This window comes from Aethalodelphis obliquidens, unplaced genomic scaffold, assembly GCF_003676395.1.
Source record: "Aethalodelphis obliquidens isolate GAN/ISIS:26980383/991018 unplaced genomic scaffold, ASM367639v1 scaffold5, whole genome shotgun sequence".
Lineage (NCBI taxonomy): Eukaryota > Metazoa > Chordata > Mammalia > Artiodactyla > Delphinidae > Aethalodelphis > Aethalodelphis obliquidens.
Window position 1 is genome coordinate 23,365,963 of NW_020837949.1, and position 27,678 is coordinate 23,393,640.

Consider the following 27,678-nt stretch of genomic DNA (forward strand, 5'->3'; position numbering starts at 1 on the left):
TCCCCGGACCAGACTGGGCTGCGCTCACTCCCTAGCCCGGGCCGGGGAGCCTCTAGGCGGAGGGGCTCCCGCCCACCCGCCCTGAGCCGCGGCGTCCGCATGGAGGAGCCGCGCGCTCCGCCAGCCGGGTCGGGGCCGCTCCCACCGCCGCTGCAGGGAGGCGGAGCCGCCGATGTTCCGGAGCCCGGAGCCCGGCAACACCCGGGACACGAGACGGCGGCGCAGCGGTACAGCGCCCGCCTGCTGCAGGCCGGCTACGAGCCTGAGAGGTGACGCCCAGGGCAGAGCGCGCGGGGCGCATCCGGGGCGGGCGCGGCGGCTCTGGGAACCAGGCAGCGCTGCGGGGGAGGGGAAGAGTAGGTCCCACCACCCATGCCTTCTTACCGCCTCAAGCTCTCACTTCCTGAAACCGGGCTCAGACGCCCCGCACCCAGCTTTGGTTGGGGGATGCAGGCGGGCAGCGTGGAAAAGGTTCAGTGCTGTGTTGCACCGGGGAGCAGGTCGGAAGAACGATCCCTAAAATTTTAGTCCTGGATCTGACCTCAACTACACACCTGAGCCAAGTGGCTCCAACTCCTGGGGTTCACACCGAGCCTATTGGAGTCCATGTCCAACTTTGCTTACTCCTCCTTAGCCGTTTCCTCCTAGAACTATCTTCAGAGTCTTCCTGGCAGGTGTAGGTGTCCAGATGGAGGGCCTCCTTGGAGTCGAGTGAGGACACCGTCCCCTCCTCACCATTCACTGAGGTCTGATGAGGCGGCCAGTGCAGCTCACCCCAGGGTCTCTCCTAAGATTCAAAACCCCCTCTGCCCTTACCCTGCTGGGGTCTGTTAGGGTCACTGGAGGAAGAGTGGAGGTGTTGATCTGGGCCCCAGGGGACTGACTGAAAAGGAGACAGTGGCTAATCTCTGGATTGTATCGCAGCTTGAAATGCAATCCCACTGTCCTTCCGGTCCAGAGGATTTGGACTTCTTTCCCTGTCCCATCTGTTGGTGCTCAGCAGCTTGGGGAGGTGACCTGGAAGCTGCGTTTGGGGGGGTGGGGTGGGCGGTGGTCTGGGGGAATTAGCCCTGCAGCTCTGCCCAGGGGTTGGCCTCTTATGTAAGAACTTTTAACGGCTTAAGGGGCTGCTGGGTGAAGGCTGGCCCCTCCTGCCCCTGCAGGCTGGCTCTCTAGAATTGACAGTGGTTCTGGCAACTGTATCCTTCCTCCCATCCTAGAAATCCAGCTACTGGAGCTCAGGGTCCAGGGCAGTAGAGAGAAGCTACAGGAGGTGAGAGAGTGTGCTGGGGCACACGGGACCTTGATGGAAGCAGTGCCTTGGTTGGAGAAGGTATTGCAAAAGTATCATTTCAGAACACGAGGAGCATCCCTTCTCCAGATTGTACTTCTGCACCTGTACTATCCCCACACCCCCACCAGACTCTGAAGAGTCTGTGTAAAACCTGAGACCCAGCCAGGTGGTGTAATGAGATTCAAAACCTGCTGGCTAGACCTCCATCTGCCATCACTAGCTTAAAGCTGTGGGAAGAGGACAGGGTTCCATGAGAAGTCTAGGTCTGAGGCCAGAGTTATTGCTCTCTGGCTTGAACTTGGGCAAGCTATGTCCCCTAACCCAGGTCAACAATGTTATTAGCACTCCCCCACCCCGCCTCTCCCCTCGGAAGTGTTTTGAAATCTTGTCCCTTCAAATAGCCCCAGACTAGAAAGAGACCTCTGGGCTCCCTGCCTGGTTATGGGTGCCCCCCCTGTCCTAAGGAAGGGGCTTGAAGGGGCTTGGGTCTGTTCTGTTCCGTTGCCCTCGCAGCTGCTAGGTGTGGAGCCTCAGGGGACCAACAGCCCTTCCTCGAGCTGAGGAGGCCACTGGTTGCCTGGTGTCTCCTCCCCATGGAGGAAGCAGCGGGGGGGAAGATCAGGAAGAGGGAGGAGGAAAGCTGGGGGGGGATTAACAGTTTCTGGAAGAGGACAGCCTAACCCAGGGCTGAGCTCAGCAGCTTAGAGTAATGAGGAGCCCTGACACAGGTCAAAGCAGGAGGAGACGGGTATGGGGCTGTGAGGTCTGTGGCCGCCAGGAAGAGGACTCTCCCTACAACTCAGCCTGGCAGCCTCCTCCTCTGGTTCTGAGTTCTACGCTGGGGCAGGTGTCATGCTAAGGTCAACTGAGATGGCAGAACCCAGCTGCTGTCCTGGGCCCCAGCCCTGGTGGAACCCTGAATAGTACCCTAGTTGCAGGAGATAGTGGCCCAGGGCAGGTCCCTCAGAGACCCAGGGAGACCACAGGGGCAGCCCGTGTGCTGTGCCTGCAATGCTATCCTAGCCCCATCCTTCTATGGCTAGAAAGGTGCCCAGGACAGCCCTGAGTGGCCAGGTGCTTTCTGTGGCTGGTCTCACTGCTCTGCCTCCAGGTGGCCAGTAGGAGGTCCTAGTGCTGGTCCCCTCAGGATAACCCTCCTCCCCGTATGGCTCAGGCCCTCCGGATGAGTCTGTGAGTGCTGAGGGATCAAGTACGTCCCAGGCATCCCTAGCAAGTTGGCCCCAATCCCCACTCAGCAAAGAACCCCAGCAGGCCCTCTCCCCCCCTTCTCAACACCAGAGGGCCTCCAGAGGCCCCCATCAGGAGCCTCCTTGGGGCTCCCTGGGTGGAGAGGGAAGCTTGGGCGCCTGTGATTTTTCTGGTCCCCCACAGTAAGAAAGAGGGCACTGTGGACATCTGTGAGCCCCCTGCAGCACTCTCAGCCTCACAGGCCTCATCACCCCAGCTCTGTGGGAAGCCTCCCCTCCCCTCTGCACACAGATGGAACAGGCTGTGTCTTCCTGGCAGGGTCCCCGGGCATCACTGGGGGGGGGGGGGGGGCTGGGCATCCCAGGGAGTTTCCCTTGGGCCTGGCTGCCACCACACTGGTGAGAAGTAAACAAACCCAGCCTCGAGGGCTGGGGATGGAAGGAGTACCACAGACAGCCGCCTTGCCAGAGAGAGGACTGTGTCCCTGGCCCAGCTTTCGCTCACTTCACCGAGAAATGAGCCATAGGGACCATAGGAGGACAGAGGGAGGAGAGGAGGCATTTGGGCCTGGGGCAGAGGCTGTGGGGGAGGGGTGGAAATCACTTTCTGGCTTCTGGTCAGGCAGGAGCGTTAGTAGTTCTGGTCCCGCAAAGGGGGAGGGTCTGCCCGCTGACACCCCACCTCCTCCCATGTGAATCAACTTGCTACCTGATCTTATACCTTCATGTAGAAATCTGGGTCTTGCTGGGCATCCAGGGCCACAAATGTCTGCTTTGGAAAATTCTCAAAACTTCCCTAGCCTCTGCCCTAATTTATATGTATACATACTTGCCTAGGCCAGGCCTGTGATCCTCCCTCACCTTCCCACCACGCTACCCTCCCAAATAAAAGCAAACTTTCCCCTCTGGGGTTAAAACCTACGATATCCACACTACTTTTTGATCTGGGGATGAGACAGGACGTAAGACTGAAGCATTGGATCAGGGGTAGTACCTGTCTCCAACCCCTCCTGAACTGTAGGTTTTGCATCTGTAAAGCAGGGGTGGGGTGGGACACCTAATAATTGGCAATTCATAGATTGTAGAGTAAATGTGATCATTTATGAAAAACGCCTGTAAACTGCAGAGGGCTCCAAGGCCACTTAAAGGTCAGGGATTGTCATTGTTAAGGGTGCCTGACCCGTAGGACTGATGCCCGGTTCTGGGGAGCACGGGCGGGTGCACTGCCCGGAGGGTACAACCTCAAACTGCTGCGTTGGGGAGCTGTCAGCCCAAACCAGTTCCTCAGGGCTCCAGGCCCTGGTTAAAGTCTGAGCCTTAGTCTTGGGAAAGGTAAACCATGTGAGAGGTAACCCTGGGGCTGGGGAGTAGGGTCAGGGGAGACTCAGGCCGTTGGGGTCGTATGGCTTGGGGTGGCCCAGGATGCTGGCGGGCCTGGGGGAGGCGCTGCGGGGAGCCTAGGAGGCGGGACGTGGGGCGGTGGAGGGGGCGTGTCCCGGCCTGGCTCAGCTCCCTCCTCCCGTTGGGTCCACACGTCCTCCCGCGCCCCGGTCCCGAGTGGCCGCTGTGCCACTGCAGGCGGTCCTGGGCGTGCGCGCGGCGGCGGCGGCTGGGCCGGGCTCCGCGGGGCTCTTTGTGCTGTTCCGGGCGGAGGAGGCGGCGGGCTCCCGGGGGAGGGCGGCGCCCTGGGCCCGCCCCGCCGCTGCCGCAGCCCCCGCCCCCGGCCCTCCCTGCCCGCGGCGGCAGCGTGGCCGTGGCGCGGCGTCAGCAGTAGCAGCAGCGGCAGCAGCGGTAGCGGGGTGGCCCGCGCGGGTGTTTATGTCGGGTCGCGGTGTTTTCTGGCAGCATGGCGGACTACCTGATCAGCGGCGGCACCGGTTACGTGCCCGAGGATGGGCTCACTGCGCAGCAGCTATTCGCCAACGCCGACGGCCTCACCTACAAGTAAGCGCTGGGGGCCTCGGCCCTACCTGGGTGCGCGCACTAACGCGCCGTGATCCCCCCCCGTTCCCGGCCCCGGCCCTGCACGTGCACAGCTCCCCCCTTGGTGACGCCCGCGTCCCCGGCCCGATTCGAGCGACTTGGGCGGGGGGCGGGGGAGGAGGGCTGGGCAAGGGAAGGAAGGCGGCCCGCGCCGAGAGCAGACGGACGTGGCACAGCGACATCGCGGCCCTCGGTGCCATGCCCCGTTTCTGGCTAGATCCGGGTCCGGCCTGCCCGCTTCCTCCTCTCACGGGCATCTTGGCCGCATGGAGGGGCCTTGGGGCGTGTGGGAACGCGAGATGTGGGAGTAATGGAGACTTTTCCCAGACCTTGGTCCACGACACCCTCTCAACTCCCAGCGTCACCACGAGGGCAGAGGGGGCCCTGGAGCCCAGCTAAGGCAGCTGCTTGGGTGTTGCCCCCAGGAGATGCCCAGCTGGGCAGTTGGGATGGCTCTTTTTTTCCACCGTCCGGTCCAGCCGTCTTTCCACTTGTGCCCCTGGCTGCCTACAAGTTAGTACTGGTGCCCCCCGGGCATGAGTATTCTTGGACTATCACCCACCCAAGCCCACCTCACCCAGGATTTTTGAGGAGGACAAGACCTATCCATTTGCCTCTGGCGTAACGTGCTTTTCCGTGGGCCCTGGGCCCGTTGTCCTGTTGGCTGCAGGCCTGGCACTAGGTCTTCTGTTGGCTGCAGGACTGTGATGCCAGGAAAGAGCATCAGGACCTGGGACTGGGGTGGAGTGAGGATGCTGGTGAGCCAAGAGCATCCCTGCCCCGTCTCCTGCCAGTTCCTGCCTTTGCCTGTAAGCACTCCTGCTTGGCAGGCAGTTTCCCTGGACACCAGGATACCCAGTCACTCCTGAGGAGTGTCTCCTCTTCCTTGTCAGAGTAGCTGGGGTGTGGGCCAGGTGAGGGGTGTATACAATACCTAGAAAATGCCGAGAGGCCCAGACTCCAGCATTTCTTCCCTGCCTCTAAGTGAGCCACAGAGGCCTCTTCACTGTACAGAAGAAGGGGTGCGAAGGGACAGGGGCAGTGAAAATTCTTTATTTCTTTGGTGGTCTTTGATGAGGGGGGATAGAGTATCTATGATATAGTTTCTGTGGAGTCTCCTAGGGAAATTGTTCTAGGCCTTGGGGCAAATTAAAGACCCCACCCCTCCCGTCCACCCCGTAGCTTTTCCTTCCTGCCCTGGGGTGCCCGATGGCTTTGCTTAGTCTGGTTGGGGGTGTTCCTGAACACCATGTGGCATTTGCTTTTGGTTGTGTCTGTCTAGGCCCTGTGATTTCAGGGAAATTGAACGTGTCAGGGCTCCTGGGCAGTGACACTGTGCTTTGCCTTACCCATGCAGGCCTGCATTCCCTTTCCGCGCTAGTGTTGGCCACTGCCATGCTTTGGCTGGGCCCCCAGCGTCCTGGTCCTAACTATAAGGCCCCTTCCTCCCCTTTCCCATCCCAGGCCATGTCTGTTGGCTGCTCCCGTCCAACTGGGCAAACCTTTAGCAATGCCTGCTCTGTCAGAACATGCCCCGCACTCAGCCCCCTGGGGTCCCTCTGTGCTGTTCTGAACCGTGTGTGACTCAGCAGCCCTGGCACTGGGCTGTGCAGCTTGTCCTGTGCTGTGTGGTGTTCATGCCATGCTGCCCTACTAAACTGTTCGCAGGTATATTCTGTGTTTATTTATTGTCTCCCCCTCTCGAGATCGAGAAGTTTTCAAGGGCAGGCACCATATCTGCTGTGTGCAGCATTATGGGAACATCTAGGTTCCTAGACGAACTCTGAGCCCTGAAGGCAATGGACATTTGGGGCCCACTGCCTTGGTGGCGCCCTAGGACCACAGAGCTTACGCTGCCTTTGGCTCTAGCTCTCTGGGCTAAAGTCGACAAGATGCTAGCGAGGGGCATGAGGGTGGTTCAGTCCTGACATGGCACGGGGCTCAGAGGCTCTGCCCGTCTCCCCACCCCCGTGCTGCTTCCCCTGGCGTGGCAGGCCCTGCCCTTTTCAGGGACCCCTCCTCACCCAGGAACAGTCACTCTCCTCTCTTCACAGCGATTTCCTGATTCTCCCAGGATTCATAGACTTCACAGCTGATGAGGTGGTGAGTACCTCTTCCACTGATGGGGTAGAGGGGCTGTGTATGTGGTGCCAGAGGCTGATCTCTTGCTCAAGGGCGGGGTGTGGGAGAGACTTTTTCTTTCTTTCTTTCTTCCTTTCTTCCTTCCTTTCTTCCTTTCTGTGTTGGGTCTTCATTGCTGTGCGCGCGGGCTTTCCCTAATTGCGGCGAGCAGGGGCTACTCTTCGTTGTGGTGCGTGGGCTTCTCATTGCGGTGGCTTCTCTTGTTGCAGAGCACAAGCTCTAGGCGTGCGGGCTTCAGTAGTTGTGGCACGTGGGCTTGAGTAGTTGTGGCTCGCAGGCTCTAGAGCGCAGGCTCAGTAGTTGTGGCGCACGGGCTTAGTTGCTCCGTGGCATGTAGGATCTTCCCGGACCGGGGCTTGAACCCGTGTCTCCTGCACTGGCAGGCAGATTCTTAACCACTGCGCCACCAGGGAAGCCCGACTTTTCTTTTTTTAAAGAGCTACACCTTGCCTCTTTTGCGGCTTGTGGGATCTTAGTTCCCCAACCAGGGATTGAACCCGGACCCTCAGCAGTGAGAGCGCAGAGTCCTAACCACTGGACCAGCAGGGAATTCCCGGGAGAGACTTTTCTTGGGAATGTGGTGGATGTAACCTTCAGTGCTGTCAGAGAAACTGGCACAGTCAGTGGATTATGCCTAATGGGTTAGAGGCAGCTATGGGGATTTGGGGATATCCTGAGAGGTGGGCCTGGCCTGAGGCCAGAGGGCTCACTGACAGAGCCTGAGGTGAGGTTCAAAAAGGCCCAGAGAGGGGCTTCCCTGGTGGCGCAGTGGTTGGGGGTCCGCCTGCCGATGCAGGGGACGTGGGTTCGTGCCCCGGTGCCGGAGGATCGCACGTGCCGCAGAGCGGCTGGGCCCGTGAGCCATGGCCGCTGAGCCTGCGCGTCCGGAGCCTGTGCTTTGCAACGGGAGAGGCCACAGTAGTGAGAGGCCCGCGTACCGCGGGGGAGGAAAAAAAAAAAAAAAAAAGGCCCAGGGAGGAGGTGGGCATGCATGTGGGTGTGGCTGCTTTATTACTTACTGGATTTTGTCTGAAGTGCTAAGCAAAGACATCATAGAAGCCAGTAAGATTATGGAGACTTTGGAAGAGGCGGACAGACTTGTCTGTGGATCCATGATATATAAGAACTGGCAAGAGGGTTTGAAGAAGTTAGATTGTGGGGCTTCCCCGGTGGCACAGTGGTTAAGAATCTGCCTGCCAATGCAGGGGACACAGATTCGAGCCCTGGTCCGGGAGGATCCCACATGCCGCGGAGCAACTAAGCCCGTGCGCCACAACTACTGAGCCCATGCACCACAACTACTGAGCCTGTGCGCCACAACTGCTGAGGCCCATGTGCCTAGATCCTGTGCTCTGCAACAAGAGAAGCCACCGCAATGAGAAGCCCGCACACTGCAACAAAGAGCAGCCCCTGCTCACCACAACTAGAGAAAGCCTGTACACGGCAACGAAGACTCAACACAGCCAAAAATAAATAAATAAAATTAAAAACATTAAAAAAAAGAAAAAGAGATGAGGTTTAAAAAAAAAAAAGAAGAAGTTAGGTTGTGGACAAATACAAGGAAACAGTGCTTCCCTTAACTGGAGGGGCTCAGCAATAAACCAGGTGAATGACCAATGTCCTTTACGCAGTTAGCATATGACAAACCTACAGGAGCCCAGGGGCTAATACTGATGGGTGTAGGTCGTTTCATGGAAAAGTGAGACTATTCTATCATAAATTAATACACATTAAAAAAAAAGTTTTTCTGTTGCTGTTATCATTGATATGTATTCAGGTCTGATTCTCATGAAATGCCAGAGGGCCCGAGTGTCCCTGGATCACTTATACGTTGGGGAAGCTCATGTCCAGCCTGTGTAGCCAGTGCTGACCCAGACAGCTTTTTCAGGGGGAAATGAGGACTATTCTGGATATATTCCCCTTGTGACAGCAGCCAGGAAGCCTTCTTGGTTTGGCTGTTCCGTTTCTGAGCACCCTGGCTTTGTGCCAGATCCTGGGCAGGGTGCAAGGAAGAGAGGGATGGGAGAAGCCCCCCTGGCCGTCAAGGGTCTCCCTGTCCTATGGCCCATGTCAGGAGGCTGTGGCTCTTCTCCTGTGCTAGGATCAGAGAGGAAAAGGGGCAGTTTTCTAGACTGCAGGGCCAGGGTTCTCAGCCAGGGTCTGGGAATGGACCGCAGGGGCCTTTGTGTCTCCAAAAAATTATATAGCAAAGTCTGTGTCTGAGAGTTTTGAGGGCTAGGATCCACAGCTGTTGGCCTGAATCTCAGAGGAATCTGTGATCTGGCCTTGGCTGCCACTCACAGGCAAATGCTTTCTGAAAATCCTTGCAGTCCTGAGCTCTCCCTTGAGCTGCAGACCCTTAGTCACCTATTCCCCTGGATTGGATGTCTAATAGACTGCTTCCCACGCCTCCACATTCCCAGTGCCCAGCATCTCCCACCTGGACCTGTCAGCAGCCTCCCTGGTGGTCTCTCTGTTTCAGGCCTGGTCACCTAGAATCCCGTCCCCACATCGGAACCCGAGTGACCTCTTTAAATCAGATCGTGTCTCTCCTCCGCCTGAGGTCCTCCAGTGGATTCTCATCTCAAAATTGAATGCAGTCTCCTTTCAAGGCTGCATATCCTTGACCTGCCCCCTGCCTCTGAGCCCTCAGCTCCTGCCTCTTTCCCTTCCCTCCACTCTACTAGCTTTTTCTTTCTTAAACGCACCTCAGGGAGAATTGGAATCAGAGGCGGGGTTTCACACACAGCTCCCTCAGCCTGAAACAACAGTCCCTCTTTGGGGACTTTCACTTGATTAGTTTTCATCTGTCGCCTCCCAAGAAAGAGGTTTCCCTAATCCCCACATTCTTTCTCCAGTGGTCACTTTGCCTCGTTTGTTTCCTTTGGAGCCATCATCCCAACCGGAATCGCCTCGTGCACGTTTCGTGTGTGTCATTTTTCCTTCTGAGTGTAAGCTCTGGAAGAGGTAGCAGAGACCTCAGGCACCTTGCTCACTGCTGTATGCCCAGGGCCTGTCCTGGGGCCAGGTGCATATAGCAGCTCAGTAAATGTCTGTCGAATGAATGATAAAACTTTTCACATAGCCTGTGTCTCCATCTTCAGGACCTGACTTCAGCCCTGACTCGGAAGATCACGCTGAAGACGCCACTCATCTCCTCCCCCATGGACACTGTGACAGAGGCTGACATGGCCATCGCCATGGCTGTGAGTTGAGCACCTGGGTGGGGACCCCAGGGCCAAGAGGACCAAGTGGGGTGGGCGTCAGGAGGAATTGGAATCAGAGGCGGGGTTTGCAGGGTGAGGAGGGTTGGCCCCCTGGCTCTGACCATTCTTCCCTTCAACCCCAGCTGATGGGCGGTATCGGTTTCATTCACCACAACTGCACTCCAGAGTTCCAGGCCAACGAGGTGCGAAAGGTCAAGGCGAGTACCAGGCCCGTCATGAGAAAGAAGATGCCCTCTGGCAGCCTCCGCCTCACAGGCCCTCCCAACCTCCCATTGCCAGCTCTGCGGGCCGGTGCGCTCCCTGGCTGGTGGCTGTGGGGTGTTGTCTGCCCTTCTCCACAGTGGGAGCACAGGGCTCAGCCCTCGTTTCCCCACTGGCCTCTTGCCCCATGGCGGGCCCTGGCTCCCCTGTGGCACAGCCAGGAGACCCTCGGCCCCCTGTGGCCAGACTGTACACACCTCCAGCTTTCTTCCAGCCTTTTCCTTCCCCTGTCTCTGCCCGCAGAAGTTTGAACAGGGCTTCATCACGGACCCTGTGGTGCTGAGCCCCTCGCACACCGTGGGTGACGTGCTAGAGGCCAAGATCCGGCATGGCTTCTCTGGCATCCCCATCACTGAGACGGGCACCATGGGCAGCAAGCTGGTGGGCATTGTCACCTCCCGAGACATCGACTTCCTTGCCGAGAAGGACCACACCACCCTCCTCAGTGAGGTACCCGCGGGGCAGGGAGAGCATGGCTGGGGCAGAGAGGACCGCACATCCCGGGGCCTCAGGCCGGTGCCTGTGACCAGGGACCAGAGGGAGGCCTGGCTCCCTTCTCTCTCACCTGCCAACCTGCAGGCAAATGTTCCTTGCCCCACAGGTGATGACACCGCGGAATGAGCTGGTGGTGGCTCCAGCGGGTGTGACATTGAAAGAGGCAAACGAGATCCTGCAGCGTAGCAAGAAAGGTACCAGGGAGGAGGCGGAAAATGCAAGACCCCCCCTCCCCCAGCCCGGCTCCCTGTACCCCAGAGCCCCCTGTTCCTTCTCAGCCTTGCAGGTTGTCCCTGCAACTAGGCTGGGCCTCAGGGAAGGTTTGAATGATGTCAGGCTGGAGCGTGACTTCTGAGGTCTTTTTCCTGGCTCAGGAAAGCCCATCCCTTATTTGGCATCTTCACAGTATATTTCCCAAAACGACTAGTCCTGTGAAACACTCATCATGAAAAAAGGGCTCCGTGTTCTTCTTATAAGTCTGAAAAATGCTGCTTTTCTGTATTCCCCATCTTGCATAAAGAATTGTATGTTACTTTATCAAAGGCTCTGAGAAGTCTTGTGGTTAAATTTATTCGACATTGAGGCTGTTGACATAATATTCATTAGGTCCCTGTGGGACCCACTGGGAAATGCTCCCCTGGCCCGTACTGGATTGTTTTCTGGGGTGGTGTTGGGCAGGACACACGTTCCTCCCTGCAGGATAGCCTCGTGTTTGTGCCCTAGCTGGGAGTTTTTTGACCACTGTGGCCTGTGGCCCTTCAGGGGAAAGGCTGCCAGTGCTCAGGGGCTGCCCACTGAGCCTGGCCAGGCCACAGGGCAGGAAGAGCTCCAGGAACTGGGTTTCTTTGCTTCCTGTTCCTTGGGCAGAGAGCCAGGTCCCTAGGAGCGCTTCCTGGGTGGGTGCTGTCACCTAGTGGTTGGTTTGGGTACTGCAGTGGACTCTCTGGCCTGGTCCATTTTCATTCTCACTATCCCCCTACCCCACCCTCAGAAGCCTGCTCCTTCAATTCACCCCTGCGTTCCTTGTCAGGGAAGCTGCCCATTGTCAATGATCGAGATGAGTTAGTGGCCATCATTGCCCGCACTGACCTGAAGAAGAACCGGGACTACCCTCTGGCCTCCAAGGATTCCCACAAGCAGCTGCTGTGCGGGGCGGCCGTGGGCACCCGTGAGGATGACAAATACCGCCTGGACCTGCTCACCCAGGCGGGCGCCGACGTCATAGTGCTGGTACGGACACTGCCCTGGAGCAGGGGCTGTTCAGTAGAGTTGAGGCTTATGAAGACCAGGTTCACCTCTAATTAGGCCCGGGGTCAGAATTGAGAGGGTCGCTGGTACTCTGACAGCTCAGAACAAACTGTGGACCCCTCTGGGGGCCCTTCGCACTCATAACTTGGCCCTAATAGTTACCACTCACATTCAGTGAGAACCTCCCACTTGCCAGGCGCTGCACTAAGACGTTTATGCAGATGAACTCAGTCAGTCCTCACAACAGCGCCCTGAGGTACAATCACCATGCCCACTTGTCAGAGGGGGAAACCGAGGCTCAACAGGTCAAGTAATTCTGTTTGGTTCGTGAGTTGGTGGGAAGTGGATACGACCGCAGGCACCATCTCTTTGCTGTGAGAACCAGTCCATATTGTGGGTATGAAAAGGCTTTGTCTGCTGTGAGACTATATGTTAGGGGTGCTTAACCTTTGGGGGAAGGCAGGCCCCTTTGAGACTCGGCCGAGAACTGTCCATTGTCTTCCCAGAAAAAGACAAAGGTGTATTCTCGTATATCTTTGATACAATTTCAGGATTTGTCCACTTAAGACCCCCTCCCTCAGTGAGGATTCTCAGCCTCCCAGCCTAAGCTTTCCTGTCCCCCTTCTCACAGGACTCATCCCAAGGGAACTCTGTGTATCAGATCGCCATGGTGCACTACATCAAGCAGAAGTACCCCCGCCTCCAGGTGATTGGGGGGAATGGTGAGTGCTGGCCCTTGCCCCCTCACTGTGTAACCTTTCTCTGTCCTTTGGCATTCCCTGGTGATGGCATCGCTCTTGGCATGGAGGGTCAGGGAGCTGAATGAATGGGCTTTGGTCACAGTAGGTGAAGGGGAGGTGTAGACTGGGGTCCCAGGAAGCCCCCGGGCAGGGCAGGGGCAACCCATCCTCACACTGTTCCTCCTCTTCCTCTCCCACTCCCCCTCCCCGCCAGTGGTGACAGCAGCTCAGGCCAAGAACCTGATTGATGCTGGTGTGGACGGGCTACGTGTGGGCATGGGCTGCGGCTCCATCTGCATCACCCAGGAAGGTGGGTGTCAGTAGGAGAGTGAGCGACTGCCACTTAGAACGCCCCAGTCGCCCTCCACAGGCCCTGGGGCCTCAGTCTCGCTCCACAGATGCACGCGGAGTGCTCACTCAGCCAGGCCACTTTCTGGGATGGTGGGTTCAGGGGTGACCCAGGCTCAGACTCTGCCTGTCTAGCCCACTGACTTGGGGGGAGGCAGGTGTAAGATGAGGTTACCGTGAGTTTGGGGTGTGTGCCAGTCTGCTTCTCAGATTCTGGTCAAGGAAGTCCAATCTGCAGGCCCAAGACTGGTGTATCTGGCCCCTTGGTCACGTCTGGTCATGTCTCCCAAACGCTGAATGACCCATTTGGTCTTCTCTGCCCAAAACATCTTCCCACTTTGGTCTCTAAGCCTCTGCTTTTAACTGTCTACCTTCGCATTAGCTGACCCCTGAGGTGAGATGTGGGCCTTTTCCACAAATTAACAAATGTTAATTGAGGACCTACTGTGTGTCGGGCGTTGTTCTAAACGTTGGGGTGCAATAAGAACAAAACAAAGGTACCACCAGAGAAGTCTTCTTTTCTCCTTTATCCAGCCTTGCATCCATCCTTAGATAAGTGCTGGTTCCTTAGAATTCTCGCTTAGAAATGTAACACTTAAGGACCTTGGACAATTAAACTTAAAGAAATGCAAGCCAATATTCCAAAGGAGGCTGTGAGTACCTAACTCTAGTAACTTTGTAAGGGAACTAGTGCCTGGAGAGAGGTGAGGCTGAGGCCAGTGCTGATGCTGCCGCCGGAGTCCCCGTAGTGCTCTTGTAGGTGGGGCGGTCCAGGTTCCTGGAGTGCGCTCCCCTGGTGTTATTTGCTGCCAGTTATGTTTTTGCCACATTAACGTCCAGCCCTGTCCCTTCTCCCAGGTGGAGGCAGGGCACAAGGAGAAAGGGGCCTGTACTGCACCTGGCTCCCCTTGCTCTTGACGCCTTCATCTTGTGTACTGTCCCCAGTGATGGCCTGTGGTCGGCCCCAGGGCACTGCCGTGTACAAGGTGGCTGAGTACGCCCGGCGCTTCGGGGTGCCAGTCATAGCCGATGGTGGCATCCAGACCGTGGGGCATGTGGTCAAGGCCCTGGCCCTTGGTGCCTCCACAGGTGAGGGGGCAGGTCTGCCGGGGATCGGGCAGGCCGGTGGGGGGGCGGTTGGGAGGGCCATGGGGCTAGAGGCGCTGACCCCCCGACCACTGCAGTGATGATGGGCTCCCTGCTTGCTGCCACCACGGAGGCCCCCGGCGAGTACTTCTTCTCGGATGGCGTGAGGCTCAAGAAGTACCGGGGCATGGGCTCGCTGGACGCCATGGAGAAGTGCAGCGGCAGCCAGAAGCGCTACTTCAGGTGCTACTTCGGGCAGATCAGCTCCCAGCCCTGCAGGTCCACCCGAGCCTCTGGCTGCCCCAGGTGGCACCCGGTCTCCATGCCACAGTTCTGGAACCCCCGGCACAGGGCCCAAGTCGCAGACCTGGGGTAGTGCCGGGGCCACCTCACTCGGAATCCATGCTTATTTATGCTGTAGCCCAGGGAGCGGCGGCTTTGGGGGTCCTTCTGGGTGGTAGCCCCTCTGCTGGTACCCTCGAGAGGTGGGGTGGGGTCCCCTGAGCCATGGTGGCGGGGCTCAGTCTTCCCGCCTTCCGTGCAGCGAGGGAGATAAGGTGAAGATCGCGCAGGGTGTCTCGGGCTCCATCCAGGACAAAGGCTCCATTCAGAAGTTCGTGCCCTACCTCATAGCGGGCATCCAGCATGGCTGCCAGGATATCGGTGCCCGTAGCCTGTCTGTCCTGCGGTGAGTGCTACGACTAGAGGGGCAGCGGGTGGGGGGCATCAGGGAGGCTCCTGGCGCCCCCGTATTTCCCATTTCCTTTCTCTCTCTCTCTCTCTCTCTCCTCCACCCTTGGTGCCCCTGACCTGCACCACTTCCCTGCCTGCAGGTCCATGATGTACTCAGGAGAGCTCAAGTTTGAGAAGCGGACCATGTCAGCTCAGATCGAGGGTGGTGTCCACGGCCTGCACTCGTAAGTGTGGCAGCCTCCTTGCCCCAGCTGGCTGGCACTGGGTCAGGCAGGTGGGGCCGTGGTTCAGAGGCTGAGCCGAGGTCTCAGGGACCCCGAGGACCATCTGCACCAGGGATGGAGGCTGCTGCAGGATGACCCCCATCACCCTCTCCTACAGGGCCCAGCCCACCCTGAACCCTGTCCTTTAGTCCCCATGCAGGCAGGCCCTCCCATCCCCTCGGGCACCTCCCCCGAGCCGGGCATGGGAGATGCGGCCTCCAGCCCCTCCTGGGCTCCCCAGCCCTTGCTTGCTCAGAAGCTTGGTGGCTGGTGGCAGGGGCTGGCGGTGCTGGGCTCTGGCTGGTGGCGGCACCAGGCAGGCAGGTGGAGGCTGGGGGCATGAGCCCTTGGCGGGGAGAAGGGCAGAGAGACAGATGCCAGGGCCGGCGCTGGGGCGACCGTGGGCGGGGGCAGTGCTAGTTGGCAGCAGTAGTTGCAGGCATGCGGCCCCGCCCTGGTCGAGAGGGCCTGTCCCCCCAGGCATAGGCGGGCATCTAACCTGTGTCTCTTTCTGCCCCATCCTCCCGTAGCTATACCTTTCTGCCGTGTAAGTAACCGCGCTGCCCGGGCCAGGCGTAGAGTAGAGCAGGGGCAGTCTGGGTGGGGCCTGGGCTGGGGCGGGGCGTTGGGTTGGGGGCGTGCTGGGGTATAATCGTGGGACATGGGCCCTAGTACTAGCATCTTGCTGGGGGCAGCTGGCGGTGGCCCCTCCTCCAGAGGAACCATCCCCTCCCGGGGTGCAGAGAGATGTCCCTGACCACAGGCCTGAGGCTGTCCTGTCTTGGACTGGACCCAGTGACCACAAGGGACCTAGGCCACAGTGCCTTCAGGGGTGGGGTGGAGACGTGGGAAGCAGAGGCTCAGATTGGCCTGACCTTGCTCTGTGAGGATGGGCCGTGCCTTCCTGAGCTGTCTCTCCACCCCTGCACTGAGGACAGTCCACCAGCTGCGGCTGTGGCCAGAAGGAGCATGGCTGTCCCTGGGCCTGGCATGGTTCTTCCGGGAGCCTTGGCCTGAGGCGGACAGAGGCACGTGGCCTGCTTCTCATTCCCTCCCGCCCCCTGTGGCTGACAGGCAGAGGCTTCTGCAGCTCACTGCCTCTCCTGAGTCTGGGGGCCACCCGGCGGCCCAGGGCTGGCCTGGGCAAGGGGGTCTGGGTTGGTGAGGCCACCTTCCCGCATACCCACTCTCAGTTTCCCTCTTGCCTTGTGCCCACAGTTATGAGAAGCGGCTGTACTGAGGATGGTGGTGGAGGCCCAGGCGGCGGAGGGGTCATGCCCCAGGGTCCCCCTTTGGGTACAGCCTCCCTCCATAACTGAGTGGTCCACAGATTTGCACTACTGGTTCCCCAGCTCCTTTCCAGGGAGAGAGGAGGGGAGGCCCTGAGGGTCTGCGGCCCCTCCCTGGGCTTCCCCCGCAGAGTCAGGACTGCTCCCAGGCCGGGCTGCCCTGGGAGCCCCCGGGGTTCCCCCTTCTTCAGTCCCCCTGAGCCCAGCCAGCCTGGGCTCTCAGGCCCTGCGCCTGCCTCAGGTCTTTCTTGCTGCAGCCTGCTCCGGCCCGGCTCCCACCCCTGGGACACGTGGCCCCTCCTGGCTTCTCCTGTAGGGCACCTCCCTCCCTAACCCCCACCCCAGAATCGGTGCTCTCCTGGCCCTGCCTCTGGCCCCTTCCTGGGCTGCTGCCCCCTCAGCCATGTGGCACTTCTGGGCTCCTGACCTAGGCCAGAGGGAGGTCTCTGCCCCCTACCCCTGGCCCTGGCCCTGGGGAGGAGGCGGCCCGTCGTTCCTGGCCTGCCCCCACCCCCGGGTGGACCGTCCCTGCCCTCTCCTCTCAGCTGTGGACTATCCGGGCCCTGCTCCTCAGGCCGCCCCGTCCCTGGCCCTGGGGAGGAGGCGGCCCGTCGTTCCTGGCTCGCCCCCACCCCCAGGTGGACCGTCCCTGCCCTCTCCTCTCAGCTGCAGTTGAAGGCTTTAAGTTTGCACACTTTGGGGTCACGGTTGCGTCATTGTATGTTAAATAATCTGAATAAATCAAGAGGTTCCAACGCCTCCGCCATCCTGTCTCTGTCCCTTGTCCGCTGGACAGCGAGCCCCTCCCCTGGTGGTAAGCTGGAGCCCAGAGCCCCATCAGAGCCGAGCCTCCCTGGGAAGGTGGCGAGAGTGCTGCGGCACTCCAGGGGGTGCTGGCGCAGGTGGGCCGCGTGGCGCGAGGTCTCCCAGGCCTGCGCCCACACCGGCTTGCCCGGCTGCTGCCAGCTGGCCAGCAGCTCCTGCAGGCAGGCCCTGTCGCAGAGGGGGTCGTCGTGGCTGTAGAAGACTAGCGTCGGGGCCTCGCGGGCGGCTGCCAGAAAGCGCTCACCGCAGCCTCGTAATGCCGAACGGTGCAGCCCGCGCGCATGGCTGTGGCCCTGACCACCGGGCCCAGGGCATGCGGTCTCATCAGCTGAGACACACCTGTGGGTACCAGGGAGAGGGGGCCAGTGCCCATTGTCATGTGTGGCTCAGGACCCGCCTTCTGGTGGGGACAGCACTGACACATGGGCTGCTGAGTATCCCTAGAGTTGGGGGTCCTGGGATGTTCACATTGCCTTCTCTGCCTCTGTTGTAGTTGGGCAGCAGGCACCCAGCTGTCCCACCAGGTACAGACACTATTCGGGGCAGAAGCAAGGAAGATGGCCTGGGAATGCTCTGGTGGCAGGAAGCAGAGGGGGCAGAAGGCCCTAGTTGTGGATAGTGAAGAGCTGGAAACACCCCCATGACTGCCAGGGAGGGGCTCCCTCAGCCCACTCTTGGCATCCTGGGCCGGTAACTGCCCTCTCCCAGGCCCTTCCTAAAAGAGCCACGTGGCCTGGAGTCAGCCTCTCTCTGTGGCATTTTCCAGCTTTGTGGCATCTTCAGGGACAAGAAGGAAAGTGCTGGACTGTTGGGTGGGTTCAGAACTGGTTCAACAATGGCTCCAGGAGTTGTTGCAAAGTGACTGGGTCATCGAGAGTCCCCAGAGGCCTTGTGCCCTGGAATCTGTGGCCTTGGTGAGCACCTAGGAGTCTGAGGTGACCCAGCTGGGTGGGAGAAGGACGTCTGGATACCAGGAGATTGTAAAAGATGCGAGGGGATGGACCAGAACGAGGCTTGTTTCCTGGTTTGTCTTGCACACTGCTTTACAAAAGCCATACAGGAAGCAGTTTGACCAGGAATTGAGATGGAAAAGATCTAAGGATGTTTAGAGACATTCCCAGTCACTCTGCATGAGTGTTCCCTTTGAACTAGATGTAGTTGGTCAGTTAGAGCTGAGGAACAGAATGGGTTACTTTGTAACAATGACCTTCCTGTTACTTGGTGTGTTAGCATTAGTTTGGTCCTTCTAGAGGAAGTTAGAGCACAGTGGTCCTCAAATTGTGGTGGGTATCGGAATCACAGAGAGAGCTTACAAACCCAGAGGCCCGGGCTCTGAAACAGGATGGGCTCTGGGCCTCTGAATCGTCACTCAGCACCAGGTGATTCTGATATTTACCAAAGTTCGAAAATCACTGTTGTAGAGGAAACCTGTGTGCATCCATACAGTTGGCCCTTGAACAACGTGGGGGTTAGGGGTGTTGACCTTCCACGCAGTTGAAAATCGCATATAACTTTATAGTTGGCTCTCCATATCTGCATATCTGTTCCACATCTGCAGATTCAACCAGCCTGAGATCCTGTAGTGCTACAGTACGTATTTACTGAAAAAATCCCCATATAAGTGGACCTGCGCAACAGTTCAAACCCGTGTCGTTCAAGAGTCAACTGTACCCGATTTCTGAGACTCTGCAAAGCATGTGTCCTAAGAAAATTTCAGAAGGCACAGCACCTACTTCATGGCCTCACTGTGGGGATTATGTGAGTGAGTATGGAAAGTTACAGGCGCTTAGTAAATTAGCCTTAATAGAGGCTGCAGATAAAGGCACGCCAGGCTGGACCCAGACAACACGATCACTCTGCGTTGTAAATTCAGCCACAGTGGGGGAGGCCCAGATGGGACAAAACAACAGATGCTCCGGGTAGGAAGGCCACATCAGGTGGACGGTCAGAGGAAACCCAGAGCCGCATTTGGGACAGACGCAGATCACAGACCCCTTGGTCGGCAGAACTGCCTGTCCGCCTGGAGTCCAGCCTAGTTTGTGTGGCCCAGGTGCCCCCTCACCCTTGCCCCGCACACTCACCCAGCGCCATGCGGTCCAGGCTGTCGAAAATACGGCACCTCAGGCACTGGGCCACGCTGCTGTGGCGCCCCAGGTCCTGGCCCACGAGCAGGAGAATCTGTGCAAAGGTGTAGCCACCCAGGGAGAGCGCGTGCATCGCCAGTGGGCGGCTGGCCAGTGCCCCAGGCCCTCACAGCAGCGCCAGCACTCGGGCAGCTTGCCCCAGGCCCCGGTGCGGGCACAGGAAGCAGCTCAGCGTGCTCTCCACGGCCAGCACGTCGCAGCCGCAGGCCAGGAAGGGCTGCAGGTACTTGGCCTGGGCAGCGGGCTGCGCCCCCAGCCATAGCAGGAGCAGAAGCATGGGGCAGGGCCCCCGGGGCCCTAGAGGGCCCGGCTTGCAGTACAGGTGGATGGGGCAGGGGAGTTGGGTCGCCGTCACATCGGTGGGGGTAGCAGCGGGGCCGTGGCTGGTGCACCCTGGAGGACAGGTGAAGAGTGGTGGTTGGCCCTCAACTCTGGCTCCACCTTTCCCCACACATCGCTCTCCGATGGCACGACTGGGTAGCTCAGGAGAGGTCGGATTAGCCCTCTGGGGGCCCTTTAAGCTTCTGTGGTTCTAATGCCAATCAGGAACTGGTCAGCACCCCAGCTGCGTACAACTCAGCTGCCCTCAACCTTTCCCTCCACCCACTCCCCTCACACCCGGAAGTGCAGTCTGGAGAGGAGGCGGGACCAGCCCCGGGGGCTGGTGGGGAGGCAGCGCCCCCCTCCACTCTTATGAAGAGCTTTTTGCTCCTTCAGTATCCCTCCAGGCTTGTAGGGCCACACACGCCCCAACTCCAGCATCTCTGTTCCCCCGCCCTGCTTTACCCACAGGCTGCCCCCCATCTGGAGGTTGAGGGGCCAGTTCTATCCACCCGAGTGCACCCCCAGCAGCCCTTCTGCCTGCAGCTGAGGGGAGTTTGGAGTAAGGGCATCTGGTCAGAGGGTAGTGCCAAGGTCAAAGGATGCAACTTCTCCCGGGCCCCTGCCCTACTACCCCCGCTCGCCGTACCTGTCGTCCTCAGGGCAGTGCCCCTCACCTGCAGGGTTCGGACTCACCTGCATCAGCCTCCTCCTTTACCACCTGGCAGCTCAGCTCGGGAGGGAAGATGGGCGGGGTCAGGGAGACCTTTGTCCCCAGCCTGCCGCTCCACGCCCTCTTAAGCCCATTGGCGGCCTCAGCTTCTGGGCTGGGAGCCAGGGTGTCTGGCTCCCAAGGCATCCACATCCCCAGCTCAGTTGAAGTCAGGGAGGAGGCATGTGGGTTGCAAGGGGCAGTATTACCCTGGGACGGGTAGACACCAGCCTTTCCCTCTCTGTGTGCCTCTGCCTGGGTTTCTCCACTTGTGATCCTAACCGGGGAAAGAGGAGCACCCCCCCAGGCACCCCAACAGCTTCCTGTCTTTTGACCCCACACGTCAGCTGCTCCACCTCACCCTTCACCTTTCAGGGCAGGATGACCTCAGGATGGCCAAGCACAGGGGCTGCCTCAGGCAGGAATCCAACCCAGGAGACCTTGTCTCTCATAGCAGAGGGCTTTTTGCTTCTCCCTCTTCTGCCCCTCGCCCCCGGGAGTTCCCTCTGAGGCAGGATGATCTGAGGCTCCGAGGGGTTTGACATGCTGTCAAGGTAGGTAGGGAGGTTCTCCCCAGAGAAGAAAAGATAAGTCAGGACTAGGGCATCAGGGGCTGAGCCGCTGGAAAGGAGGAGGGAGCCAGGAGGGGATGTTGCGTAAGGACCTGGCTGTGACCCTGCACGTCACTCTCCCACCCCCAATTTTAACCTCTTCCTCCCTACTGCTCCCTCTTGGTGGAAAGTGGACTAATGAGAAACAAAACGTGTGTCTGCACTGCGGAGTCCGAGCTTCAGGAAATCAATTAAGGGGAGGGACTTCCTTCGGACCCCACACTACCAGAGCCCTCCGGCGTCCTCGTCGTTCTCCGGGAAGGACGTGGCTCCCACTCCTCCCTGTGGTTCACAGTGCTTCCAACTCCTTTCCGTGCCCCTGGCCTCTGGGAAAATGTAGGGACAAACAGTAAGAAGGACCTTTTATGGTGGAGATGCTGTGAGGAGAAGAAGGGCGGGGCAGAGAGTGTTCTCTGCTCGGGGATGCGGGACTCCCGGGTCTGGGTGCTTTAGGAGCAGTGTGGCACTGCATCCAGCAGGTGGCGCAAGAACCCAACGACCTGTGGGACCCCAGGGAACCCCGAGTGGGTTCCCTGGGTAGTTTCCTGGGCGACCGGCAGCCTTTCTGAAAGCCCTGCCCTTGGCAACCATTTCCTGGCTGCCCACGTCCATAGTAAAATTTGGCTTCTGAAGGACAGGATGGGGGTAAAATAATCTAATCTCTCAGAAAGGAGAGAGGCTGGCTGGGGGGTGGGGAAAGGAGTCTGAAAGACCCGCCACCTGCTGTCATTTATTACTAAGCAACAGCCACTGTGGTAGGTGCATCTTACCCTCAGCAACGCTATAAGGCAGTCACACCAATCCCTTTGCTATGGATGGGGAAAATGAGGCTCAGAGAGACAAAGTGTCCCTCCCAGGTCACCAGCTGATAAGAGGTACACCCGGTTAGGAAGCTGGGCCTGCCTGGATGTCCCCCTCCATTCCACTGCACCTCCTGGCGGGTGTGAAGTGTCCAAGCCCCCAAGGGAAACTGGCATGGGGGGTGCTGGGGGTCAGAACTTGTTGGGAGACCAGGAGAGCATCCACCCCTGCTAGCCCGGCTGTCCTTTCCTGGCCTGGGTGGGGAACCCCTCTGCTCAGGGCTCCCCTCACCTTGTGGGGGCTCCCCTCTGTCAGAGACCACAGAGTTGGGGAGGGGAAGGGATTTAGGGCTTCTGGAGGTTATGTGAACCCTCTGGAGAAGCTAAGGACAGGAGAGCTCTCCAAGCGGGACACAAAGCTGGAGCCCAGGGCTATTCTGGGGAGAAGAAGCAGGAAAGGATTCCACTTTAGCAGTTGTGCAGAGGAGAAAACCGGCCTCAGCTGGGTCAAGGGACAGAGATCGGGAGGATTCAAATTCAGTTCAATGATCGGATCTGGTCTCAGTCCCTGTGATCTCGTGTCTCTGCCTGTTCCATGTCTCCACCAGGACACTGACCAGGATCTCGTGCTGAACATAACCAACACCCGACTTCTGACTCCCTGTGTTAGTCCTCCAGAGAAACAGAACCAGTAGGAGGTAGGCGCACTACATTTATTTATGCCTGAGAACAGGAGAGCCATCCAGTCTGAGTCCAAGTCTGGAAGCAGAAGATCCATGTCCCAGATCAAAGACTTAGGCAAAGAGAGCAAATTCTCTCTTAGCCTTTTTTTGTTCTATTCAGGCCTTCAGCAGATGGCCCACACTCAGGAGGGCAATCCACTTTACCCAGTCTTACAGATTCAGCTGTTAATCTCATCCAAAAACACCAGCATGAATACCCGGAATGTTTGACCAAATATCTGGGCACCCCATGGCCCAGTCAGGTTGACACATAAAATTAACCATCACACTCCCTCACTATCCTCCCAGACCTTTCCTCCTTAAATCTAACCTGTCTGGAGAATAGCAATTCCATTCTATAGTAAATTTCCACAGTAAAGCCTGGTAAACTCCAGGCTTTACTATGGCCTGCAAGGCCATGTGCGATCTGGCCCCAACTACGGCAGACCTTGTCTTCTATCCCTCTCCCCTCACCCATTCTGATCCCACCACACCAGCCTTTCTGTCCTCGAATGCTTCCACCAGGCCTGAACCCTCCACTTCCCCAGAACTCCACAGAGCTCACTCCTTCACTTCCCTTGGGTCTCTGCTCCAGCAGCATCTTGTGAGACAGACCTTCCCTGACACCCTGTACAAGAGAGCAAACCGCTCTGCTTCCCCCTCTGCTGGCACTCCCTCTTCATGCTTTGTTGTTTTTCCTAACACATCACAAACACACTCCCTGTTTATATGCATACGGTCTGTTTTCCCTCATATGTTTTCATCATCGAAAGCAGTGTTACACATAAGTACTTGTTGAATGAGTGAATGAATAGGTAAAACACATATTCATCATCTAATACACACCAGTAATTGTAGCAATGCTGAGATGCAAAGATAGGCAGGACACCGTGTTCCCTGGAGGAACTGGGCACCTAGTAGGGCAGATAAACTTGATGTTCTATCTGTGGGCAGTAGCGTGTATACATGTGATAACACAAAGACCAGCTGCACTTAGAGGGTTTACTCTATGCTGGGCACTGTATTGTGTCATTTAATATAGCCCCGTGAAGTGAAGACTCTTTCCTCAATTCCAGAGGAGAGAACAGGCTCGGAGAGACAAGGAGATTTGCCCAAGGTCACCCAGCTACTCAGCCACTGAGCTGAGATTGTGACCCCATCACTTGCTCTCTACCCCCAAGTCCCTCCTCCTCCCACTTTCCTAGGGGAGCCCAGGGGTGGAGAGGGAAAAAGAAGAGAGGAAGGGAGTGCTTCGTGTCCCACAGGAGAGAGGTAGAGCAGGACGAGCTGGCAGAGGGCCCTGGGTGACAGGGCACCTTGCCAACCCCTGCTGGCCTCCCCCTCCACTGCTGTGGCCTCTGCAGCCCCAGGGGCTGACTGAGCTCCCTCCCCTGGCACCAGCCTTCTTTGCTACAACCCCACCCTTGCCTGGGGCCTGGCTACACGGGGATCCCTTTCTGGCCCAGTGAGGCATATAACCTCGGGTTGACAGGCGTCCGGATGCCAGGGCAGCCTGGCTGGCCAAGGGTGAGGTCACGGGCTGAGCACTCCATGCCCAGCCCCTCCTCCCTCCCAATGCGGTCTCACTCCTTGCCCTGCCCTGCAAAACTCCCCCTCCGGCCTCCCTCCTGCACCACAGCCTCGCCCCATCAGGCTCTGGCCTCCCCTGGCAAGGCCTGGTGTATTAGTTTACTGTGGATGCTGTAACAAATGACCACAAATTTAGCCTCTTAAAACAACACGAATTTATTCTCTTATAGTCTGGAAGTCAGAAGATGAAAATGGGGACTTCCCTGGTGGTCTGGTGGTTGAATCGGTGCTTCCACCAGGGGCGGGGTGTGGGTTAGATCCCTGGTTGGGGAACTAAGATCCCGCATGCCACGCAGTGTGGCCAAGAAAAACAAAAACAAAAACAACCAAACAAAAACAACCAAAAAACCAAAACAGAAGATGAAAATGGATCCTCCAGGCTGTGTTCCTTCTGGAGGCCCTAGAGGAGAATCTTTTCTCTTGCTTTTCCCAGCTTCTAGAGACCACCTGAATTCTCTGGCTCTGGACCCCTTCCTGCATCTTCAAATCCAGCAGGGCATCATCTTCAAATCTCCCTGCCTTTCTGACCTCTGCTTCCATTGTCACATCTGCTCTGACTCTGACACTGCTGCCTCTGTCTAGTACGGACTCTTGTAATCATTGAGTCCACCTGGATAATCCATGATAACGGCCCCACCTCGAAACCCTTAATGTGGTCTCATCAGCAGAGTCCCTTTTGCCATCTAAGGTAGGAGAGTCACAGGTTCCAGTGCTTAGGATATGGGCAGTTTTGGAGGGCCGTTATTCAACTTACCGTGCCCAGCTGGGCCAATGGCACGTTTACCTGAGCCTCGCTCCGCGCTAAATACCTTTGACACTATCCCACGCCATCCCGGTGAGGCGGTCATTGATCTCCACTGTATAAATGAAGAGACCGGCCAACTCCAGAGCCTGTGGGCTTGCTGTGATCCCAAGTCTGCCTCCTCAGATTGGAAATGAGCCCCTGCCTCCTGGGAACTCCCACATGGGCCCCTCTGCTTTTGCTTTGAGTCCCTTGGGTGTGCATCTTGGTCCGGCCTGCAAGCTCCCAGAGGCAGGGCTTGTGTCTTAGCTCCTGGGGCCCTGGCATGGTGCATGGAGGAGTAGGTAGGTGGGCAATACCGGGATGGGAAGAAGAGAGAGGATTTTGTGGGTTGGGGTTCATGGATGGGCTCTGGCGGACCCCCTGCCATGCGTGTCAGGTTGTATGTCTATTTTTCTGGGCAGCGGGAGCAGAATTTCCACCAGATTCTCAGAAGGAGTTCGACCTCCAAGGATCAAGAAACCCTACTCTGGGGCTGGCCCTCACCCCCCCTTTCCGGGGCTCCCTTCTCTTAACCGGACTGTTGCTGGCGCACTCAGCACCAGGGGCCAAGGCCAAGAAGGCTGTGAGGTGTCGCTGGGACGAGGGGCTGGTCCACGGTGCACACTGTGAATGGCACGGGTTTAGAGGCTCCACCTGCGGTCCCTCTCCCCTGCAATCAGTCAGTGATTCAGTATTTTTAAATTAATTAATTAATTTATTTATGGCTGTGTTGGGTCTTCGTTTCTGTGCGAGGGCTTTCTTTAGTTGTGGCAAGCGGGGGCCACTCTTCATCGCGGTGCGCGGGCCTCTCACTATCGCGGCCTCTCCCGTTGCGGAGCACAGGCTCCAGACGCACAGGCTCAGTAGTTGTGGCTCATGGGCCCAGTTGCTCCGCGGCATGTGGGATCTTCCCGGACTGGGGCACGAACCCATATCCCCTGCATTGGCAGGCGGACTCTCAACCACTGCGCCACCAGGGAAACCCTGATTCAGTATTTTTTGAGCTCTCACAGTAGGTCTCTCTGCCCTCCTCCCATGTCACTCCCTGCCCCTCCCTCCCACTGGCTGTGAGGGTCTGAGTGGGTGCAGCCCTCCCCTCAGGGCAGAGCGCAGCCTTGCCTGGGGCCGGGATGAAGTGGGCTGTCCTCACCTCAGCAACTTACTGCCCACCTCTGCCTTCCCTTATCGCCTCCCAAGCGCCTGCGTGCCCTGAATCTCCCGGGGTTCTCTGCCCTCCAAGCTTTTCCTGTTCTTGTCCTGCAGACGTGACCTCACCCTCCTATTGGCAGCGGTCAGGCCCTGAAAGAAGAAGGGTGAATGTTCTTCTCAGCTCTGCCCCAGACAGGACTGGAACGCAGGTCTCCCGGTTCCCAAGTGAGGCTGCTTCAGACACATTATTATTACTATTACTGTTATTGGTAGAGTTTGATGAGTGGCTTATTTCACGTAGTAAAACAAGAAGCATGTTATAAGCATCTGCTCCAACCGCCTGAGGCAATAGTGTTTCTGGTTCGCTCCCTCACCCGTGCCCTTTTTCCTAGAAAAGTTTTATAAGGGACTCCGCCAACCCCCCTCCTACAGGCAACCAGATCAGGTGGGAGTAGGGCCACTGGTACCCATGGCCTGCGCTCCAGGAGGAGGGGATGTGAGGGCGAGGGAAAGGACCCGAGGGCATCCAGAAGGGCAGCCCAGGCAGCGGAGCCCATCCCCTCCCTCCTTCCCCGCCCGGCCCAGGTGCTGTGGTAGGTGAGGTAGAAGCGTGTCCCCAGCATCAACTTTGCCATTTACATAACGAAGGCATCAGGTCTCAGGAAACTGGGAAGAGGGCTGAGATGAGGACCGGAGATTGCTGTGAGGTTCCTCCCCAGCCACAGGAGGAAGGAGGCCTGCACGGGTAGCTGGGGGAGCCAGCCCCTCGTTCGGCCTGCTGGCTTCTCCTCTGGCGATAGACGGAGAAGGGGGTGCCTACCCCCACCTACACCCTGACCAGGCTGCACATGGGTGCTGCCGCGGTGGCTCTTGTCATCCTCCCTCAGCCCCGCAGGTCCCTCAGCTGCTCCAGTCTGACCTGAGGGCTGGGGGCATCACCAGGATGGGGAGGGTAGTGGGCAGAAGCACTCGGGGCCGCGGGTCTCCGCTCGGCTGCTGCGGGCAACAGCTGGGTTCTCTGGGCACTTGTGGGAAGACGTCAGGTTGTCAAAAGCCAAAGCCCAGCCGAGCTTTGTGTGGGAGGAGGGGCAGGGCCCCCAGTGCAGCCCTCAACCTTTTGCCCCATTCCCCTCTTATCCTGAGCCTGGGTGGTCCAAGGGTCTGGGCAGGATGGGAGGGGCAGGGCAGGGACCTCTGCTCTAAGCAGGGCATGTGCTTTTTCACCGGGATGTGAGAACCAGGACACTTTTCCCTGGGGCCGACTCTGTCCTATAAAACTTAAACAGATCAGCCTTGCAGATGGTATCACAGCTCCTACCAGCCGCAAGCTCTTTACCTCTCTCTACCTGCTGGCTAGAGTGCACCTCATAGCCCATCCCCGGGTAGGAATCTTCCTCTCCTAGCCACTTCCGTCTCTTACTTATCCCCACCCCCTCCTGGTACCGCATCCCCTACGAGCCTCTTCTGTACACTGCCCCCAAACTTCACCTCCTCCACTCACCCCAGAGGCTTTATTTGTCACTCCTGGAACCATAATACCATAGTAATATGGTAGCAAACACTTCCATAAGTATTTCAATGTGCCATTTCTACATATTCAAAGCATTTTCTATATATGGGCTCATCTAGTGGTCCCAGGGACTCTCTCGAGGAAGGATTGTTATTATCCCATTTTGCAAATGAGGAATCTGATACACTGGAAAACAGTAAGGTAGAGTTAAGTCTAAGGACTGCAGAAAACAA

The 27,678-nt window shown here is 58.0% G+C and overlaps 1 protein-coding gene across 11 annotated transcripts; it reads left to right on the forward strand.

Annotated features, from left to right (window-relative positions):
• Positions 1-17: 17 nt before the first annotated feature.
• On the forward strand, positions 18-26,240 carry IMPDH1 (inosine monophosphate dehydrogenase 1). 11 transcript variants are annotated; one of them, XM_027102023.1, is made up of 18 exons: positions 57-269; positions 4,348-4,446; positions 6,540-6,588; positions 9,486-9,655; positions 9,713-9,833; positions 9,977-10,051; positions 10,359-10,565; positions 10,717-10,804; positions 11,641-11,840; positions 12,490-12,580; positions 12,813-12,908; positions 13,892-14,035; positions 14,131-14,275; positions 14,577-14,720; positions 14,866-14,949; positions 15,519-15,535; positions 15,927-16,016; positions 16,207-16,822. In XM_027102023.1, the coding sequence occupies exons 1-18, from the start codon at positions 100-102 to the stop codon at positions 16,305-16,307; spliced, it is 2,091 nt and encodes a 696-aa protein (XP_026957824.1). In that variant the 5' UTR covers positions 57-99; the 3' UTR covers positions 16,308-16,822. The 11 variants fall into 11 exon arrangements, with proteins under 11 accessions (XP_026957830.1, XP_026957825.1, XP_026957823.1 ...); XM_027102022.1 differs by having other exon boundaries at positions 56-269; positions 15,927-16,822; XM_027102024.1 differs by lacking the exon at positions 12,813-12,908 and having other exon boundaries at positions 53-269; positions 15,927-16,822.
• Positions 26,241-27,678: the final 1,438 nt, after the last annotated feature.